The sequence below is a fragment of the Calypte anna genome, chromosome 13 (genome assembly GCF_003957555.1).
Source record: "Calypte anna isolate BGI_N300 chromosome 13, bCalAnn1_v1.p, whole genome shotgun sequence".
NCBI lineage: Eukaryota > Metazoa > Chordata > Aves > Apodiformes > Trochilidae > Calypte > Calypte anna.
This window is the reverse complement of record NC_044259.1, coordinates 5,878,100-5,896,588: the sequence shown is the minus strand read 5'-3', so window position 1 is coordinate 5,896,588 and position 18,489 is coordinate 5,878,100. Positions and strand designations below refer to the sequence as shown.

Genomic DNA, 18,489 nt, shown 5'->3' with positions numbered 1-18,489 from the left:
TGCTCAGCTTGTGAAGAAATCTGTTGTTGTTACCTGAGATTTTATGTTCTCAGATACCAAAATTAAGCTACTGTTTGCTGAGCATGATTTGCAAAGTAAGTTAGTTCCTAACCCACCTTGAACTTTGGTAGGAGTCTCTTGACCTGTGGTTAGAATTGGTTAGAATTGTGTTCATGTTGTGTTCATTATAGGACACTTGCTCTAAGATATAAGTGGAGAGCTAGGACTTGGAATACTGGGACACAAATTTGATAGGATTCTTTCCAGAAGTCAAGAAATCCTGTGAGGACTGTGTAGTATTTTCACTCAGGGTTTGTTGGTGTCTTTGTAGTTTCACCCTATTCTTGAGGAAAGAAAAGGTTAACTGAACTCCAAGTATTGGTTTGCTAGGAAAGGTGTAACTTTTATTATGCAGGAAAGTAGAGCTGTAGTATTTAAAAATGGAACAGGATTGTTGCCCAGGTTATTCATCAGAAGTTTCTTGATTATGCAAAATACTTAATGAGCTATTACAGTGGAGTGAAATTAAGAGCTGGTTCATCAAAGTGACACCTTGGAAATTTTTTCAAATTCTGTTCAAGTGGGAGGCTGGAAAGTAGCCTAGGAAACCAACTTGAAATGTGGCTTATTACTAAAAGGTGAGATGCAAAACCAAAAGAATATAATGTTTGTTATAAAGAACAGAGCAGGGACTTCACATGAAGAACAGGAAAGACAGGAAGGAAGATGAGATAATAAATGGCATCAGTGTTGCACTCTGGGGTAGTTTCCTTGCTTCCTATTCCCATTTCACATTAGCTTACAGTCTAATTGTGAAGAGCAAGAATCTCAGTTTTTAAAGTCCAGGCATACTAAGGAAATAGAGATTTTTGAGGGAGGGATTCTGTTTCATAGATTACTCTTTTCTAGAGTATTTTGTGTATGAATATTCCCAAGCGAGATACAAAGCATGATTTTTTTCATAACTATTTTTTCTGCATGTCATCTTCTAAACTGAGGACATGTAATTTAAATTGCCAACTGTGCTTCTGTCTCAATTTGTGGTTGTTTAAACTTTTTTTAACAGGAATAGAATGTAGATCTAGTAAGGGCAATGTGTAAATAGTATCTGACAGCTGAGGCTTTTATAGATTTACAGCAATTAAATGGAAACATGTCAGTTTTCAGCTTTCATAGTGATTTTTTTGCTACTGTGATGGACACTGGTAAATGCTGATTGTTTTATGTGGCTGAATGGTGAGAGTGATAGAATTAGATACAAGTTTCTTAGGATAAGTGTTCTCACAGCACACACTGTTTGGCTGAAGAGGAAAGGTTTCTTTGGGGATGTTTCATAGGAATGGAAGGAATTAATTCTATCTTCCTGAGGTACAATTCAAAGCTCACTTGTGATAGAGCAAAGTTCATTTTGGAAAATCTTTGTGTTAGCAGCTTTACCTGAGTATTTCTTAGGTCTGGCCTTCTGAAGCTGTTGTGGTGTGCTGGCTTTCAGCTCACCTCCTGAGGGAATGGAAACAAACACCTGGAGTTGGAGTGGGGTTTGTGTTGGTTGTTTTGTGTCCTATGCATGTGTGTCCTGATAAAAAATTTTAAGTTAGGTTCTTGTGAGATTTAGATTTTATTCTTTGTTGATCCAAGGGGAAATGTGCTGTTTTCTCAATGAACTGCTAAGTCAGTGTTCAGGAAAGTCACCCAAAGCTTGGAACTCCTGGGTGTCCTCTGTGCCATCTGGGAAAATCTGGCAGCATCTGTGTACAACCTTGCTGCTAATAGCACACCTTAGCCTGGTGCTGGGTGCTGGGGATGCCATCCAAATGTGTCCCACTAATATTATTGCCAGGACATCAGTTAGTCCTGAGGTCAGTATTTGTTACTGAGATTTAGAATAAATCCTGGCATCTTGAGCACTCTCGTATTGCAATTATGGCTGTTGTAACAGATGTCAAGGAGTGGAGTGGTAGAAAGTTCTTCAGAGAGATCTGAAAGGGTCTTTACTGACCAGAGAATTAATTTAAAGACAAAAAACCCTGATTTGAGTGCCTTACCAAAGAACTTTTAAGTCCTTACAGATTTTTCATATTCTTGTTTTGAAGAGCAAAATAAATGAAATAGGTCACTGTGTGCACATAACCAAACATGCACAACCCCAAAGGGGTGGAGGAAGGGCCTATCTTTTGGCTGGTGGTACTCTGTGTGAGAGTAGCAGTTAGTTTGTAGGGGAAATGAGATCAGGTACAGCTGACAGAAGATGTAATTGGATATCATAGTAAAAATTTCATTCACAGTTAATAGTTAAAAAAATTAGAAGTTATGTTAGTTAAGCTATGGGATGCTGTAGATGATACATCCAGATGGATGGAGCTGATGATATTAGGTTGCTTGATTACTTAGAGTTTTTTGCAGTGGTATATGCAGATAATTTCATATCTATATCTTAACACTTAGTAAAGGAGTTGTTAAACTCATGCTATCAAACAATCCAAATTCTATGTTAACATCTCTTTTGTGAAGTTTAAGTAGTCATTTCGAAAAGTCTGAGCTGATGCAGCCACTTCCTTTGTCAGTTTGTAACAGCACTTCTCAATAAATTAATTGCTGTTAATTTGAGAGAGCAAAGCCAACATTCAATGGGAATATGATTCAGTAATTGCCATCTATATTTTGAGACAAATACAATTACCTATGTTCATATGTTGAAATATAAAGTGTATGCTATTCAACAGTAGTTCAGTCTGTACAGACCTTGTGGCAAAACAGACAGAAGCACAAACACCTCCTCCTCCAAACATTTCCAGTGGAAACATGTCTGAAAATGTCATGATAATTTCAGAGGGTTGTTTGCCGTCTTCCCTGTCTTGAAACCTGTGTCAAGACTAATGAAAGGAAGTAGGTCAGAACCTCTAGTGTACATATTTATCACCTATATTCAATTTTTGTTTGATCTGAGACTGTTCTCTGAGGATCACAGAGGAAATGCATTCAACATTCTCTTAAATAAATGGCTGAATCTGGACAGCAGAGCCCCACTTCAAAGTTTGATTTTTCTTCTTTCCCCCCCCCCAACTTGTGTTTAATGATTCAAGCCCTGTTCTACCCAGCCAGAAGGATGAACTGTTGGGAAGGCCTCTTCATGTCAACAAAACCAAGAACTTACTGTTGGTCCAATAAGCTTCCTAATTAAATCTCAAATTTCTTCTAGTTTCTGTTCCAGAAAAACCATGAGGCAAAAGAATCAAGAAACAGAGTTTATGGAAGTCCTGAAAAAGTGAAGTGTATCAATCTATTTACACTCCCATTTTAGGCATGACAGGCAACTTAATTTGAGATTTTAAATATATTTTTAAGGAGCATGTTGAAGTACACTATGTCTTTAGTATACATCTTAAGCTAGCAAAAATGCACATCCTGCTTTAGAAGCCTGGAGGGAGGAGGAAAAGAAATGCAGGAATATACTGGAAGGAGGTCCAGTTTGCTTGAGCAGTTTTCCCTAGTCCAAAAATCCTCTGAGTTTGTCTACTCTGCATGCATGGATGGACTGAGACTGTCATGAGGAAAGGAAGAAAATCCTGCTGACTGAGATTTTTCCTGCAAAACAGAGATCATGGTTAGTAGCTGGTTTGCTGTTCCTACTTAGACAGTGGAGTGGGGTCACTATTTTAGTAAGTTTTGCAATTTGATAGTAGCTTCAATAACCACTTCTACTTTGTAGTGCTGTTGTACAAGTCTATAACCAAGCCTATGAAGGGAAACAAACAAACAGAAGCAAATGCTTGCTATAGCAGCCCACATCCTGTATCCCTAGAATATAAGAAGTAAACAAGAAGCCTATTTTCTTGAATTCTTCCTGGAACTTAGCAGTTTCTTAACCACATATAGATAAGCTTCTGTTCAGAACACTTAAGTTTCCCTGCTCCTGTTTTCTTTTTCACAGTGATTAAATACAGAAAATTACATAACTTTCTTACTCATTACATAGGAAACAGAATTTCATGTAAAGATGAAGCATCCAAACCCATGAAAGAATTTAGTCAATTCAGTTTTCATGTGTCCCTTCACCCCTTGTCATCAGTGTAGCACTTTTGTAACCTTTGCATTAAAATCTGTCAAAATAGACTAACAATTCCCCAGCACAACTAACATGCATATATTGAAGAGTTAGAACCAGAGAGCTAATCTTGATCCTGTGAACAAGGAGTTATGATAAGCTTGTTTTCATTAATATTCTGGCTTTGGTTTGTTTCTTGTTTTCAGCACAGGTCATTTTTAACGTTTTTGCAGTTTTACAACAGAAGTGAAAAATGGTAACAGATAAAGCTGCTTGATAGAATCACAGGATCAGCCAGATCAGGAAAGGACCTCTGAGAGCATCAAGTCCAACCCTTGATCCACGCCCATTGTGATTCCCAGACCATGGCACTGAGTGCCACATTCAGTCTCTTCTTAAAAACCTCCAGGGATGGAGAATCCACCACTTCCCTGGGCAGCCCATCCCAATGCCTGATCACCCTCCCTGTAAAGAATTTTTTCCTAATATCCAACCTAAACCTCCCCTGGCAGAGCTTATGCCCATGAATTATCAGTCTGTTTCTTGGAGTGCATTTAGGAATCTGGAATCTTAATAACCATGTTTTGGGTTTGTTTGGGTATTTGTGGGTTTTTGGTTTTTTTTTCAGTTTAACTATAGCATATGTCTGTATTGAAAAACCAGTTTTTTGTCCTTCAATTTTTCAGCTATATACAACTTCAAAGGCACAGGAATACCCCAACTACCTCTACAGATTGGTGATGTGGTCCATATCTTGGAGTCCTGTGAAGGTAAATCACCTTGAGGCAATTCAATCCTTTTACTTCACAGCAGTTCCATGTGTTATTTACATAGTTGTCTAATGATCTTACTTGTGTCAGTGGTAATATTTTGAGGAAAATCCTATTCGTTTTTGGAGAGCTAAAATCAGAAATGTTACAGTACATGTGGGTTTTGGGGTGAGGGAAGCCATTACCAATTGAGGAAGTAATCAAGGGGAATATAGAGTTTGTGAATTTTATGCCAGCTAGGAATATACCTGGTGGAAGTTACATGAGTTTTGAAGAACTTTAAATGGAGTACATTATTTCTTCTGAAATAAATATTTGTTGCTAGAAGATAGATATTCAGTAGTGTAGGCAATATGTTGTTCCTAACTTAAGTAGTCAGTATGTGGAGATGTGTGACCAACTGGCATTAAGCATAAAAGAAATACAAGCAGCAGAATAAAAAACACAAAATATTGTGTAGCTGTGAAGCTGAATTGTCAATACTGTACTGATTCTTCCACACTGATTTGATCACTGATCAACAATCTCACTGAATCTGCTCCCAAGTCTGCCAGAGCTACTTAAGTATAAAGCAACAAGGGTACAATTATTATTACTAACTCAAAAGTTAGGTAACTGTAAATGTCATCATCATAAGTACTTCATTTTTAAATTATAGTGAAGTACTTGACCAGGTAAGAGTTAAAAAAAAAATATTAAACTGTTTCAAACTTTGTGAATTAAATATCATAATTATCTTCTTCTGCCTACTTCTGTGTGTCAGTTATATCTTAGTAGTTGTAGTTATGTTAAAGACAGGCCAACTCTGCAGTTATAGAGACAGCTCAGTGTTGGGAAACACTCTGTGCTGTCAGAAAGCTGCAAAGAACCTGCAGGTGTTTGAGCCCAGCACTTTCTAGACCTCTAGGTTGTTTTACGTGAAAACAAACAAGTATTTCAGAGAAGAGCATCTGAGAAACCACACCTCAAATGATTTGGAGCACAGAAGCATAATTTTTTCTTGTTCTGTTTGTAAGAGAAATTAAGTATCTCTAAGCCCCAGTGAAGATATTAGACTTTTTCAACAGATGCATCTCCCTGTCATAAGTAATCCCTCATGTCCCCTCCTAAAAAACTGAAAGGTCTGTGTAATTTTTTAAGACTCCATTCTAAACATCTTGGTGAAGAAAAAATACCCTGTCAAACCAGAAACCTCCTCATCTCAGTTGTCTCTGTTAATTGCAGAAACTGAATTTCAGGTTTATGACTCCTGTGGTAAATTTGTCAGCCTAGCAAGCTGAGTGGTGACCTTACTGGGTTATTTTTTATTGAAGTGTTTTCTGGATCCTCCCAGCTCACTGTGTCCCAGCTTGCTTTATGAAATACATTTGTCAGTGGAGTGAAATCTTTCATATTGTGCAAGTGAGGAAGTTAACCTTTTATCAGATTTTTTAAAAAATATGCTGCCAGCTGTAACTGAAAAGTAACCAACAGTAATGGGTTTACTTCTGAGCTTGTTTTACTTGCTGTTTTAGTTTGGTTTGTATGCTCAGAGTATAGATATGCAGTGTATGTGGGATGAAATAGGTTTTTACACACTTGATTGTTAACTGAAAACTGCAAATAATATAATTGAGAGAGAGGTTTCTATGTTACATTACAAATCAGCTTATGCTACCTTTGTATGTGTGTGTGTGGGGGTGTTAAATTCTGTTTAAGATGATCTGGGTTTAAATTATCAATTTTTAAATACCCTATCATAGGTAGCTGTTATATGAAACAAAATCCAATACTTTTATATGCTTTTTAATGTCCAGGTTCTTCATGCTAAATTCTCTATTTCTTCTTTTTAGATTGGTACAAGGGCTATCTAGTAAGCCATAAAGGAGCAGAGGTATGATCAAGCTATTCATTCCTACAAGAGTATTTAAGAAATAACCCCCATGAAATGTGTTTGTTGGTTTGTATTAGTATCTTTTTTCAGATAGTCTTATTATGATTTCTGAAGTCAGCTATCTCAATTTTTGCTCAATTCAAGATGAATAAATGGATCAGAATTTGTCCTGAATAGTGTTGGTAAATATTAGAAATGAGGATTGGGAGAAGCAAATCAAGAAAGACAGTTATTGTGGCTGCAGGTAACAGACTGATAAAGACAGCGACTGGATGTCAAAAGGATATGATGAAAATTCTGGTATTTGTGAAGAAGAAATGAATCCAGCTGGATGGAAAACTACATAGGCAATAGTAAATTTGAAGATTACAGTTTATGTTCATAATCAGTTTTATGAAGAAAAACATAGAAGTGGGTTTTGGAAAGCTCTGCTTTCCTACTCAAATGTTCTTGCAGTGGACTGTATTTTGTTTTTTCTCTTCCAACAGGGAATATTTCCTAAATCTTTCATCCACATCAAGGAAGTTACTGTTGAAAAGAAAAGGTATTAAATTTACCTGTTCCATTACATTACAGATCTTTTCTGCTAAAGATGATTTTAAGGCATTTATTTACCTTAACACAGTATCTGAAACCCATTGAACTCAGTCTTTTTCATTTTCAGTGTGTTAAATTTTCTCTTTCCTAGACATACAGAAAATATAATACCTGCTGAAATTCCTTTAGTTCAAGAAGTTACCACTACTCTCTGGGAATGGGGAAACATCTGGAAACAGCTCTATGTGGTATGACATGTTTGCCTGCTGTGTGTGGCCTGTTAATTAGTCCTACTTATGAATACTGAGGCCTTGATAAAATCAATGTCTTAGGTGCAGGGTAGAATCTGGAAAATTATTTCTTGATTGCTGCTTAATGCTTACCATTTTCTTCAGTGGCTTTAAATTAGAGGACTGACTCCTTGAGGAGTGGTGTAATTTCATGCCTTTAATTTTAACTTTGTGTCCTGTGCATTACAAATTTTTCATATCTGTGCATTGTAAATTTGACAGTTTCAGGGTAGGTGCATAAAACAGAACTAAGATGCATTTGAAAAAGATTTGCTGTGTTCTTGGGGTGACAGGATAAAAGTTGTTAAGGAATTACTGGGAGCAAATAGTTATTAACACATGGAATTTCAAAAAAGTTTTTTTTATCTTAATTTTACATTTATTAAAGAAAAATATGTATTCTATCTTGGACAAAGCTGTTTATTCCTGTGAGTGCATTTTGCTTTACATAAAAGTGCAATGAATTTGGAACTATGAGTCCAAATGGCCACTGCATCAGCATCTGTGTTTCTTATAAGCAAGGAACCCGCAGTCACAGTGGTCTGCAGGTGCTTGTCATGCCCACAGTGTAGCATGGAACTGTAGAAGAGATTACTTTATTTTAACTGGACCATAAATACCTTGGCAGCCCTTAAATATCCTTTCTACAGAGACCAAATCTTATAATAGTGTACTAGTGGGAACTAGAGGGCTGAGGTAAAGTGGAATTTGAAGGAAAATATTTCCATCAGCATAACTGCAGATATTTTGGGTATATATTTGCCCTACATTAATCCCTACTGATTCTTGTGATTTGTATGATCTTTTGGCTTATGAAAGTATTGACTGGTAAACACCAGAAAAAGGTAAATTCTCTAGTTCCTGAGTAGTGTCTCCTAATGGACAAACTATTCCAACAAATCTGACTGTTACTGATCCCAGACACTGGATTTTGTTTTTTCACTGATGGGGCAGAAATCCTAGATAATAGGGGAGTTTTTCCTCTAATATTTTTTTCAGAAAAACATCACTTGTTAATCTTCCTCTTAAAGACAACAACTTAAACTTGTTTCAGTGGAACACACTGGAATGGCTTTAGTGAGTTCTATGTATACTTTCACTTTCCTCTTAAATGTATCAATATCACAATCAAGTATTGTTCCCAGCATGCTCTTATCAGCATCTCATACAGAAGTTAATTGCTTCTATAATGTTTTCTCTTGATGAGATTTCTTTATAGAATTTCCCTATCCCCATACAAGCTGCTTAAATTTCGTATGATTTAATTATGGTCACATAGGAGATTGTCCTTAATTGTTGAACGAGACGAGGAAGAAAGCCAGGCTCAATATTTTGCTGGTTTCTTGCTCCTGCAATGGTTAGATATTGATTATGACACATCATTTAGCTACCAAGACAAATAACTCACTTCACCTTGAATCTTGAAAGCTGTTGTCTCCTTTTTATCTCAGGCAAATAAGAAAGAGCAGTTCCAGCAGGTGCAATCCATGATGTGTGACTTAATGGAGTGGCGCTCACAGCTTCTCTCCGGAACTTTGCCAAAAGATGAGCTCAAAGAACTCAAACAGAAAGTCACTTCCAAAATTGACTATGGTAACAAGTAAGTGTCCTAAATTGCTTCTGGAGAATATGATTTATTCAAAGCACCCCGCTAGAACAGAGAATATGACAAAGCTTCCCTGCTTGCAGTTCTGTAACTCTGTGACATGAAGACATATTCAGTCTTCCTTGTCAAACTTATCCCTGTTATTCCTGACACCATGTTGAGGGTTCTTATAGCAAATTGCTTTTTCAAAATAATAAATTATTTTTAGTTGTAGATATACAAGTGTGTCAATTGTGAAGATGTGAGGCCAGATAATTGGCCTCTATACATGTGACACAAGTGTCCTTGGGACCCAAAACTTTTCCATGCTTCACAAACACAATCTGCCTCTGGCAGTGTGTGATGCTGCCACTTCAAAAGTGGTGCTGAGAGACTTTAGTGTGGTGGATGAACAGCAACAAATCTGAGAAGCCTGAAGTGTATTCAGTCTTTCCTAAACACACCACCACCCTACACCCACACCACCTCTCTGTCCTGGCCCAATTTCCAGGCAAAAAATTTTGGTTTTGGTAATAGAAGTGAAAGTGCCAGGGCTCTGCCACACAACCTACTTTTGGGAAAAATGACTTTATGTGGCATCAAGTGATGTTCTACCATGTGATAAAGGGGCAGAGAGAGCTTGTTAAATAAATCTTCATGGTACTGGTTTTATAGGCATTGGAACTGCTTATAAACTGTATTTAGCTATTGCAAGTGACTGTGGTCTGCAGGCCTTCATGCAGTTGAGTCTGGGCAGTTACTTGTGGCTAGAAATAAACAATGACCTCGATGTCACAAAACTCTTAAGTTGCTTCCTGTGTTTTGGATACACAGATTTCTGATGAATTCTATTCATTCAGTACACTCTATAGGAATGCACACATCCTGCTATGCTCTGTGGAGCAGAGTGGTCATTCCGAGACAGATTTTACCTAGGCTTCTGTGGTTGGTTGGTTTCTTTGCTTTCAGGCTTATGTTTTCACATTATTCTCTTCTTTCCAAATTATGAAAGAGTAAGTTTCTTATTTTAGAGGGACAGGATACAGGGGGATATTTGGAATGGTTTGGGATTGTATAGAGGGAAAGTGCAAATTGGGTAATATTTGTAAGAACCAGGACACCTGGGGTTGAGTTGTGATATGTGAAGGCATCTTGCCAAATTGTAGAGAAGGAATGAAGGGGAATGACAATGGAGGCTGAGCATGTTGTTGCAGGAGAGGAGATGGAACACCAGATCAGGAGAGGTTGCAAGGAAAATACGAGAGTGCCATAAGGGGAGTCTGTGTGTTTTAGAAACAGAGAGGTAAAGTATGGCAGAAAGCATACTGGTTTTAGAGAGGAATGGAGGGGTGAGATTTTAAGGAAGACTGAGTGTTTCTTGGATGAGAATACACCATGACACTGTGGTAGAGAATATTTAGGATGTACAGAGACAAGATTTGAGTTATGAATGTTCAGAGGAAAGGAGAACAGACTGTAGTTCATAACAGGACTGGGAGAAACCATGCATCTTGGTAACAATGGTTATACATGAAAAAGCAGGAGAGATGAAGACTGCTTGAAGTCACTGACCATGGTGCCTCTGATTTATGAGACAAGCATTTAAATGATTTGCTGAAATTACTGTAAATTCTTAAAATGGATAAATATTGTACAACAGCTTGAAAAAAGTGAGCTTTAGTTGAACTTTTCAACAATCAAATTTTGTTGTACTTATTTACACCTAATATTTTTAAAACATGAAGCAACAACTTTTGTTTTACATAGTTTGGTTTTTATATAATGAAAATAATCCTGCCATTATGCTCTCATTATTTTGACAGGATACTTGAGCTAGATCTAATTGTTAGAGATGAAGATGGAAATATCTTGGATCCAGATAAAACCAGTGTCATCAGCCTATTTCATGCACATGAAGAGGCAACTAATAAAATCACTGAGCGAATTAAGGAAGAAATGGTAGGAATGAGTGTCCAAACTTAATGCTTATCTTGTTGAAATCAAAATGGAAAATCAGTTCATGCATTGTGTAACCTTCTGCCATAAAATCTGGCAGTAACCTTTGCCTCTGACTGAAGTAAAAGTGGATTCACAATCATTCACAATCAAGTTTAGCTGTTGCAAATACAGCTAAACTTAAACTGAGTAAGCTGCATTTCTGCACTGGCTTCAGGCTGTGATTTAGGCCAGAAGCCTGTGTATAAAGCTCATTCGAAATCCATTCTTGGATTTGTAAATAAACACATCTCACTAAACCCATGGGCCACTCAGTGGTCTGATTTGCACAATAAATAGTTGCATATATGGAGTTCAGTCTGCAAGTTATGACCAACTAAAGCTCTTTTAGAAGATCTGATAAGAGTAGGGTTGGATTTTTGCTATGTGTTGCCACTTGTTAGCAACTCTGATGGAAGTGAAAAACTTCAGCTTTTTATTAAAGAGGAGCTCAGGTGAACTCAAAATAATCTTGTGGACACCAGAAGTTAGCATGCCCAAAGCAAAGCTGATGAATGCATAAATTTCATCTTTTAAAATGCAAAGCAGGTGACTAAACTTCCTTGACCTTTTTCTATACTAAATAATTTTAGGGACTTGTGAGATAATTGGGTCCTTTTCTTTAGTCATGAGAAAATAACAGTAATAAACCAAGTAAGCAACTTGAACAAAAAAGTTGAGCTGACACTTCAGTAATGCCCATGATAAATCACTGAAAAAGGACTTTGATCTGTTCCCAACAGTGTCACTAAATAAAGCTTGCTTCCCAGACATTAAAATGGAATTAACTGACAATACAAGGAAAATTACATTGGTAGTCTGTGTTGACCTGTTTTAAAAATAAAGCCAAAAACTGGATAAGAAGAGGTTTAGGCCATCAACTGTTAAGTAGCTGTTTCTAGGTGGTTAAAGTGCGATATAGGTAGAAATTGGCCTATTTTTAAGTTGGTGAACCTGCTAAGCTGTGTCTTGATCTGAGTAGATGTTATTTGTCTTTCAAAGAGGTGGGCTTTGTTTTACTCATGTTCCTAGAATACTAAAACCCATATGTTGTGGGTAGTAGGCCCTTTGCTATATCCTACTGTGCTCAAGAATCTCTAAGACTTGTAGGTCTGCCTCTGTAGTGACTGCTTGGTACTTTGTCTTCTCTTTTAAAATAGTGATAAAGTTACACCCTTCATATAATTACCCAGTGGCTGAAGAAATGGCCTAAGATAGCAAAGTCATATAATGACAGAATATCTCCAGTGGAAAGGGACCCATAAGGAACATGGAGTCCAAGACTGTGCCCTCTTCTTTTAAGCAAGTTTTAATTCTTGCAGCAGAACTAAAACATGATCAAATCTTCTATGCTCCATGTTTTTACTGAAATTGTGAAGGACTTCAGAAGAGTTGCATTGAAAGCAGACTGATTTTGCTTGGAGTTAAGGTTTTGAATGCATTCATATACAAAAACTCAACCTGACTCTCTTCTCCTGAATGACAATAAAAGCAAGATTTTCAAAAAAGTAAGGTTTCTGGAGGTGAACAGAGAAGGAAAGAGAAACATCTTTACTACTTTGTTTCTTGGAAATGTTAATAAAATAAAGTAATCCTTGTTCCATATAGACACCTACCTGGGAAGGATAATGTGCTTTAGGAATCACAAAAAGGAAATTCCTAGTCTTGCTGAGCAAAACTCCCAAGTACTGCAGAAGACTGATTTATGGGATTTATCATCAGCCTTTTTCTATTTGCACACAGAGGTAGCTCCCTAGTCTGCGTGCAGTGTTTTGAAGAACCTAGTCTGAGTTTATCTCCTTGCATACAGTGAGGGCTCTGGAGAGGAAGATGAGATCTTACCTATGTCACTTCTGCAATTTCTGACCTGCTAATCTCTAGATTCATAGTCAAGAGGCTGTTGATGCATTGGTGAACCCCTGCTGAGGATGAGAAATTTGTTAGTCATGTTTGCATTATTAAGTGATGTCTTTTGGCAGAATATACAGGACAAAGCTTATTTGCTGAAAAGAAGTGTATTTAACCAAACTTTCAATGATTTTTCAAGATGAAGTGTTACACATGATAAAAATTGCAACTGCATGTAGTATCCCACCATTTCAATTCATGGATCTAGCTAATGATTTTACTCCTTCTGAGTAGTCAAGGGATCAACCAGATTATGCCTCGTACTCCCGAATGTCTTCATCCCCCACACACAGCCTGTATGTCTTTGTGAGGAATTTTGTTTGCCGAATTGGAGAGGATGCAGAACTCTTCATGTCACTGTATGACCCACAGAAGTCAACAGTTATAAGGTAAGCTTTATTTAACAGCAAAACTGTAGCAAAGAGAGGTAGCCAAAATGAAATAAAACAGGTGCCATCGTGCTAGTAGTGCAAAGAATATATAAATAAAAGGAAAAAAAGAAAAGGAAAGAGATGTGGATATATCTGGTTGTTGTTGGTGACTAAGAAATTATAAGGCTGAGGATACTGAAGAGTTTTACAGGTAATTCCTGGACTGAACACTTCAGAGTTTTGGAGAAACCTGAGACAGCTCCAAAGCTGACATTCTTGATGGCAAATATCATGGTGTCTGCATTAAAGTGCTGAAAAAGGGGGAAGGAGGAAAAATGCAACTAACTTAGAGATTCAAAGATTAAGATCTGTTGAGTATTCCTGTCCAAAACAGTGATGATGGAATGTTTCTTTCCAAAGAAGTGCTGATCTGCTTTGTTTTCAGATTCATTTGGGAACTTACTCTTGTAGTTTGGGTAGCACTCTTGTTGTCTCTTTTGTCTGGTATTAGATTTAAACAATCATCACAGACTATATTGCCTGTTATGCGACCTTTTGTTATGTACTGTGGTTTTTTATGTGTTATGAAAAGGAAGAATGTTTGAAACACATGACAATGACCAGACATTTATCTTCAAAACAGTGAGAACTACTTGGTGAGATGGGGGAGCAAAGGCTTTCCAAAGGAAATCGATATGCTCAACAATCTTAAAGTAGTGTTCACAGTAAGTGCTATGCAGTGTTACCTTTCTTTATATTTGCAGACTCCATTCTGCTCTCGGTGGTCACTATTACAATGCCTGAAAATTGTCCAAGATAAAGAAGGAATCAGAAGTAACCTTAGAAACAGAGGAAGATGGCTAGTCATAAAGTGCTTTAAGAAGTGACAATGCTTAAGCATCCTTTCTTCAGCTCAATATATGTTGCCTTGCAAATTTACTGAAAACCTGGAATTTTTATGATCTGCCATACCTCCTCATTGCTCCTTTTTTCTCTATTTATCCTGCCTTATATTCTCTGCATACTTTAAGCTGTCAGGTTTTTCATGCTTTTTTGGGGGCTCAGGTTTTTTCGGTGTGTTTTTTCCTTCCCCCTCCCCCTGAATAAATAACTGATGCTCATATCCTACTGAAGATCTGCTATAAATTTTTTATCTTCCTTCTTTCCTAAGTAATATTTCAGTTCTTTTCTTTTGTTTGTATCTTAGGATCTTGGAAATAAAGACCTTAGCAGAGACAAAATTTATTTAGTTTGTCAAATAGTCCGAGTTGGAAGGATGGACCTCAAAGATAGTAACTCTAAGAAATTCACACAAGGACTTAGAAGGCCTTTTGGAGTGGCAGGTAACTGATGTCTCCTGTGCAATATCTGAAGCAAGACTCCAGTTATACAACACTGTGCTGTAGAATGTCTACCAAGACATATCAGAATACAAAGAACTGTATCAGCCATCTTCCATGTTTCATTTTTAAAGCCCATAAAAGTTGCACTGACATTTAGTGCCTTTTAGTTTGGGTCAGCGATGTGCTTTAAATTTCATTTCTTAATAATTCACATTACTATGCAGTGCAAACCAAAACAAGAATTCCTTGCAGATGAAATGAAATTAACAACTGGTGATCTCAAATCACCACCGATACACTCATACCTCTATTAGCAGGATATGACCAAAACTAGTATGAAATAACTTTGCCTTTACTTAATGTCATGTTTGTAGTGTGGACTTGGCACTAGATGTTCTGCCCAACAGACCTAGCTCTATTGGCCTTTACTGCTTGCTAGTGAAAATTTTTTTTTTTACCATGAAGCACAAGAGCATTAGTGCATATTATTTATAGTTAGAGGAAATATTTTGCAATACTAATATGTTTTGATTTTTTTCTTTTACTCCTCTAGTTATGGATATTACAGATATAGTAAAAGGAAAAGCAGGAAGTGATGAAGAGAAGCAGCATTTCATTCCCTTTCACCCGTAAGAGAGTCACAGTTTCTTTTCTTTTTACATGCACATAAATATTTCAGAAATTCCTGGGCTCTAACTGTTTGTGAAATGTTTAAAGAAAAATATTATATTCTTTAAATAATTTTGTTTTAATAATGCTAAGTATCCCTTCAAAAGTAATGTGAGCCTTAACAGGGGTTACATAGCATGTTAAATGGATGCTTATTTCTACCAATGTGCTCTTTCAGACAGATGGTGCCATGTCTAATTTAAAGCCCACGTTAAATAGTTACAATAGGCAATTTGTTTGCAGATAGTTAATTTATGACATTTCAACTACTTTTTAAACATAAAGCAAATTTGTACTGGTTTTTTTTTTTCAAATTCAAAACAGAATCAAACACACAAATTACCAGTAACCCATAGTTCTAAAGTGTAACGTTGAGTTTGTGTAACTATGCTTTCCTACAAGTTTTGTCTTCATATTTTTCATATTTCAATGCTGTTCCTAAAGTTGTTGATTTAATATTTTTCACTTAAGCATATATATAGGCCTAACATGAGTGGTCTGCAATTCAGCCTGAGAGATAATTAAATTATTGAACGTAATGTAGCAAGATATCTAGTACAGCAGAAGAGGTTTGAGGCAGTTGGTCAGCTGTGTTCTGAATGATGTTTGATACATCTAGCACTTAATTCCCAGTAGACATTGCTTTTTCTCCTGCAGGGTAGTGGCAGAGAATGACTTTTTACACAGTCTCTTAAGCAAAGTCACTGCATCAAAAGGAGACAGTGGTGGACAAGGTAAGGTAGATTTTTTAAAATGTATTTTTCTTTAGAAAAGCAGCAAGGTCTTTTTGTCACCATTTATCTTTTAACTGTTTACAATTTCAAGACTTTTATGTTAGAACTGTAGCATCACCATGGAGGTGGGGCAGCTTTGTAGCTGGAAGTGAAGAAAGAAGAGTTTGCAGATTGCTCTGTTTAAATAAGCAGCTACAGATTTGGATTAAAGAACTTTGAATTGCAGCCAAAGGAAGTGGGGGAAGTGAGTTCTTACCACTGTTTTGCTGGGTAGAAGAGGCAATCATGTGAGAAGTTTTTTTCCATACCATAAATGTAAATTTAAAAATATATTTTAATAGGTCTCTGGGTAACTGTGAAAATGCTCGTTGGAGATGTTATTCAAACCAGGAAAGATTATCCACATCTTGTAGACAGAACCACGGTTGTTGCTAGAAAACTTGGATTTCCTGAAATCATCATGCCAGGTATGAGGTTCTTTCAGCTGTAATAGACAGTCTTGGTTTCATTTCCCAGGTTGATGAGCATCAACTTGCAACCTGAATTCCTTGTTTCTGTAATGTGTAACTCAGAGGTTGTTCAGAATTTACTCTTCATGCTAAGTTTTGTTCCATATTAGAGGTTTATATAAAAAAGTGAAATCCTTTGAAAGTATTTTCTAGTAGTTAAATACAAAATATAAAATCAAGACAGCAAGGGATAATTCTAGCTCCTTGTACCTGGCTTTCTTGTCTTCTAAGCAGATTATGGTATATCCTTACTTGAATTTCAAATTAACCTTATTTGTATCTTACCTCTGTCCTTTAATAATGAGCATAGGAATTTACAATTTTTTTTAATGGCAAAATATTTTCCAATTAAAGTCAGTCACTGCTGCACTTCTATTTTTAAAAACATCACCACCTCCCCCCAAATCTTCCAATTAAAATCTCGATACTTTTAAAAGAAGTCGTCACCAATTTACTCATTGCAGAATATTAAAATATGAAGCTCCCTCTAGCGAGGGAGTTGTGTTTTATACGAGAATTTAGTAATGGCCTCATCTGCCTCCTCACCAGCAGGTGCCAGTGCAGGACGGGAATTATTTCAAGTCACTTCGAGGACTCCCATTTGGTTCGTTTCATTTCTCAGTGTAGTCTTAGCTAAGAATAAGGGATATGAAAATGTAAGTCCAGATGGAAAATAAGGCAATTTCATCTGTTTCACTGCTTAGGAGGTAGTTTTGTGGAGTTTAGTTTATCCCATGCTCTCCCAGCATTTTTATTGATTTTTTTTAACCTTTCAATTTCTTTTTTTTAGGAGATGTAAGAAATGACATTTATATTACATTGCTGTATGGAGATTTTGATAAATACAATAAAACAACCCAGAGAAATGTGGAAGTGATAATGTGTGTCTGTGATGAAGAAGGAAAAGTGATACCAGTAAGTTTTCTTTTTTCTGTATGATGGACATAGAAACATGATTTACAGTATGCAAGTAACCTTTAAGTGTCTTATATTTTTTATAAAATAGTATTGTTTAAAAACTTTCAGATCCCTCACCTGTGTGATCTTGTGGCAGTTTTTAAAGTTGCATACCTATTTAATTCCTCTAAATGTCTTCCATAAAAGTGAAACAAGAAGTAAAACTGAATGACATATTTTACTTGTGCCAAGGAACAAATGCTGTTCCTGTCAATTACTGCATTCTTACTCTAGGGGCTTTCTCGTGGAAATTCCCAGAGGAATGCAATTGGCACATTAAAATATTAGAAAACCAATTCTTTTCTACATAAAAATCCTCTGATTGGTTCCAGGAAGTCTCTTCCCTTGAACAAAGTTCATGGCAAGTAACTAAGTGACAACAGAAGTATGGACACTGTACATACACAGTGTAAATATTTACGGTGGTGTCTTTTTGCTTGTCTATTGCCATTTTAAGGAATTTCTTTCTCTTTTTTAGCCCAGTTCAGTATTCAGGGGGATTTTTTGACTTTCTGAGCTTCACAATGTTCACTAAATTAGTTATATAATTGAGAAGGTGAAATCACAATGACACTTGTTTGTCATTATTAAAATAAAGATGGAGGAACTCACTGTGGTTCATGACTTGCTGAAGTATGTTTATGAACTATTAAAATTTGACCTAAAATGTAACTTCGAAGCTTGAATGAAGAAAATCCTAAACTTGCATAATCCTCAGGGTCCACACAATACATTGTAACCCTGATTACAGAACACTACCCATAAATATGAAAGCATCTAAACATGACTTGCATGTACAGAAATCTGTTGTGAAATCAACTTCTGCAATGTACATCCTGTCTGTTCATTGCTGTCTTAAAATGCATATATAAAAGGATTCCTTGAAGAAATTAACCTATTGCA

The 18,489-nt window shown here is 36.5% G+C and overlaps 1 protein-coding gene across 1 annotated transcript in view; it reads left to right on the top strand.

Moving 5' to 3' along the window:
- DOCK2 (dedicator of cytokinesis 2) overlaps nucleotides 1-18,489 on the top strand; it is a 133,741-nt gene that overhangs the window by 3,058 nt on the left and 112,194 nt on the right. Inside the window, exons 2-14 of the mRNA XM_008498711.2 lie at nucleotides 4,732-4,815; nucleotides 6,648-6,688; nucleotides 7,177-7,232; nucleotides 7,377-7,473; nucleotides 8,967-9,115; nucleotides 10,924-11,059; nucleotides 13,238-13,392; nucleotides 14,018-14,099; nucleotides 14,582-14,717; nucleotides 15,271-15,346; nucleotides 16,044-16,120; nucleotides 16,462-16,587; nucleotides 17,420-17,544. Coding sequence (XP_008496933.1) covers nucleotides 4,732-4,815; nucleotides 6,648-6,688; nucleotides 7,177-7,232; nucleotides 7,377-7,473; nucleotides 8,967-9,115; nucleotides 10,924-11,059; nucleotides 13,238-13,392; nucleotides 14,018-14,099; nucleotides 14,582-14,717; nucleotides 15,271-15,346; nucleotides 16,044-16,120; nucleotides 16,462-16,587; nucleotides 17,420-17,544 — 1,340 coding nt within the window. The remainder of the gene's footprint in view (nucleotides 1-4,731; nucleotides 4,816-6,647; nucleotides 6,689-7,176; nucleotides 7,233-7,376; nucleotides 7,474-8,966; nucleotides 9,116-10,923; nucleotides 11,060-13,237; nucleotides 13,393-14,017; nucleotides 14,100-14,581; nucleotides 14,718-15,270; nucleotides 15,347-16,043; nucleotides 16,121-16,461; nucleotides 16,588-17,419; nucleotides 17,545-18,489) is intronic.